The sequence below is a fragment of the Hordeum vulgare genome, chromosome 3H, assembly GCF_904849725.1.
Source record: "Hordeum vulgare subsp. vulgare chromosome 3H, MorexV3_pseudomolecules_assembly, whole genome shotgun sequence".
Classification (NCBI taxonomy): Eukaryota; Viridiplantae; Streptophyta; class Magnoliopsida; order Poales; family Poaceae; genus Hordeum; species Hordeum vulgare.
The window spans coordinates 175,728,279-175,729,988 of NC_058520.1; the positions used below are offsets into that span (position 1 = coordinate 175,728,279).

Below are 1,710 nucleotides of genomic sequence, written 5' to 3' on the forward strand. Positions count from 1 at the left end.
TCCACTTTCACCAACCCGTTTGAACCAATCTTTGCCACAACACTACAAGAGTCATTTTCCCCTTAAGATCAAAAGCCGATCGCTTTTGGCGCACGAAACAAATACTACTAATTCAGAGCACTGATAAAAGATTGGCCAACCAGAAACAACGAGGGAGCAGAAAGGAGAAAAGTAAATGTATTCAGAAAAGACAGCTCAACTCGAGAGATATTGATGTTTCTTTTCAGACAAGCATCCGCGAATTGGCATGTCAGGCTCACAGAAAATTTCTCTGCCACCTACAGCTCAATCAAGAAACTGGAGAAAAGCCATGGCAGAGAAGCACATTCAACTCACCATAGTTAAACGGAGGGAAATACGTGCCAAAGGACTCTGCAAATTTATTAGGCACAACCGAAATCAGATGCACCAAAATGCGTAAGCATAATTACTTTCACCCAAATAGACACAAATGACACAATAATTAACCATGCCTCCCCCAGTGATACGTACAGTACGATTGATCACACCAGCCAGTGATGATTGATCAAGCATCATCAACTAGTGTTTTGATCTTCTTCTTGTAATTACGTTACGTTACATTACAGATAGATAGTACTACTAGTACTGCTAGTTGATGAGGCATGCAGGTAAGAGGACATGAAGAAGGGTTTAATGAATCAGCCCCTGCACTGGGTGATGGCGCTGCATCCGCGGGAGTAGGGGTTGGCCTCGGCGCCGGGCTGGCAGTTGTAGTACGAGGCCCCGCGCTCCGAGCACGGCACGTTGTCCCGCCGTAGCGCGTCGTAGCCGATGTACCCGCTCCCGCCCTGCAGCACCCGCCGCTTGCCGGCCATGGCCGCCACCTCGCCCTCGCCCTCGCCGTCCACGCCGAAGTACTCCATGCACTCGCCCACCGTGCCCCTGCACGTCCGCCCGCCCCGGCGCATCACCACGGCCGCTGCGCCGCCAAGGCCAAGCTCTCCGGCGCCGTTCACGGTCGTCGTGAACGCTGAGGCCGAGGACGGGGCCAGCGCCGCCGCGGCGGCGAGGGCCAGGAGGAACGCGACTGCGGCTGGTAGCAGCTTCGCCATTTGGCTTCAGGTGGTGGAGCGGAGCTGGCTGGCTGTGGACGGAGGAACCAAGAAGACCGTGGCGATGTGTGTAGCTGTGGGCGTGTGTGAGGGGTGCGATGGGGTGGTGGGTTATATGGCAATGGCGGGACGGCCGCAGTAGGTGAGAAGAGAAGGAAAGAGAGATGGAGGGAGAGGAGAGGAGAGATGGCGCGTTTGCGTCGCGTCGGTGTGGCACTGTGGCGTAACAGCGATCGTTGGTTGGTCCGGATCGAGATCAAGATTGCCGCCGTATGATCGGCCCGAGCACGTCACCGAATCCATCGTTTTGGAGTACAAGTATCGATGGATGGTTCGATCGTGGCGGTGCGTGCACATTGGATCACGAGACGAGCCGATACATCTCAGGTGTTGGAGCAGGTGCCCGTCGAGAATTGAAAAGGAAGAATTGGAGTAATTCTCCCATCTTTATGCTGCTCTCACTCTCATGTCACGAAGTTGGTGTGGACCGTGCTGCATGCGTGGCACGTCGGTCCCATGGAGATCTCTCTCTCTCTCTCTCTTGGAGGTTAACCGTGTGCGACACTGGGGACGATCTGCTTCTCTGTTCTGCAAACCGTTACAGTAGTAGCTAGCTTACTTTCCTAGTGTCATTTCG

At 54.2% G+C, this 1,710-nt stretch overlaps 1 protein-coding gene across 1 annotated transcript; it reads right to left on the minus strand.

Annotated features, from left to right (window-relative positions):
• Positions 1-444: 444 nt before the first annotated feature.
• On the minus strand, positions 445-1,284 carry LOC123439761 (rapid alkalinization factor-like). Its single transcript, XM_045116442.1, has one exon. It carries the CDS (start codon positions 1,071-1,073, stop codon positions 660-662), a length of 414 nt encoding a protein of 137 aa, XP_044972377.1. The 5' UTR covers positions 1,074-1,284; the 3' UTR covers positions 445-659.
• Between the last annotated feature and the right edge of the window lie 426 nt (positions 1,285-1,710).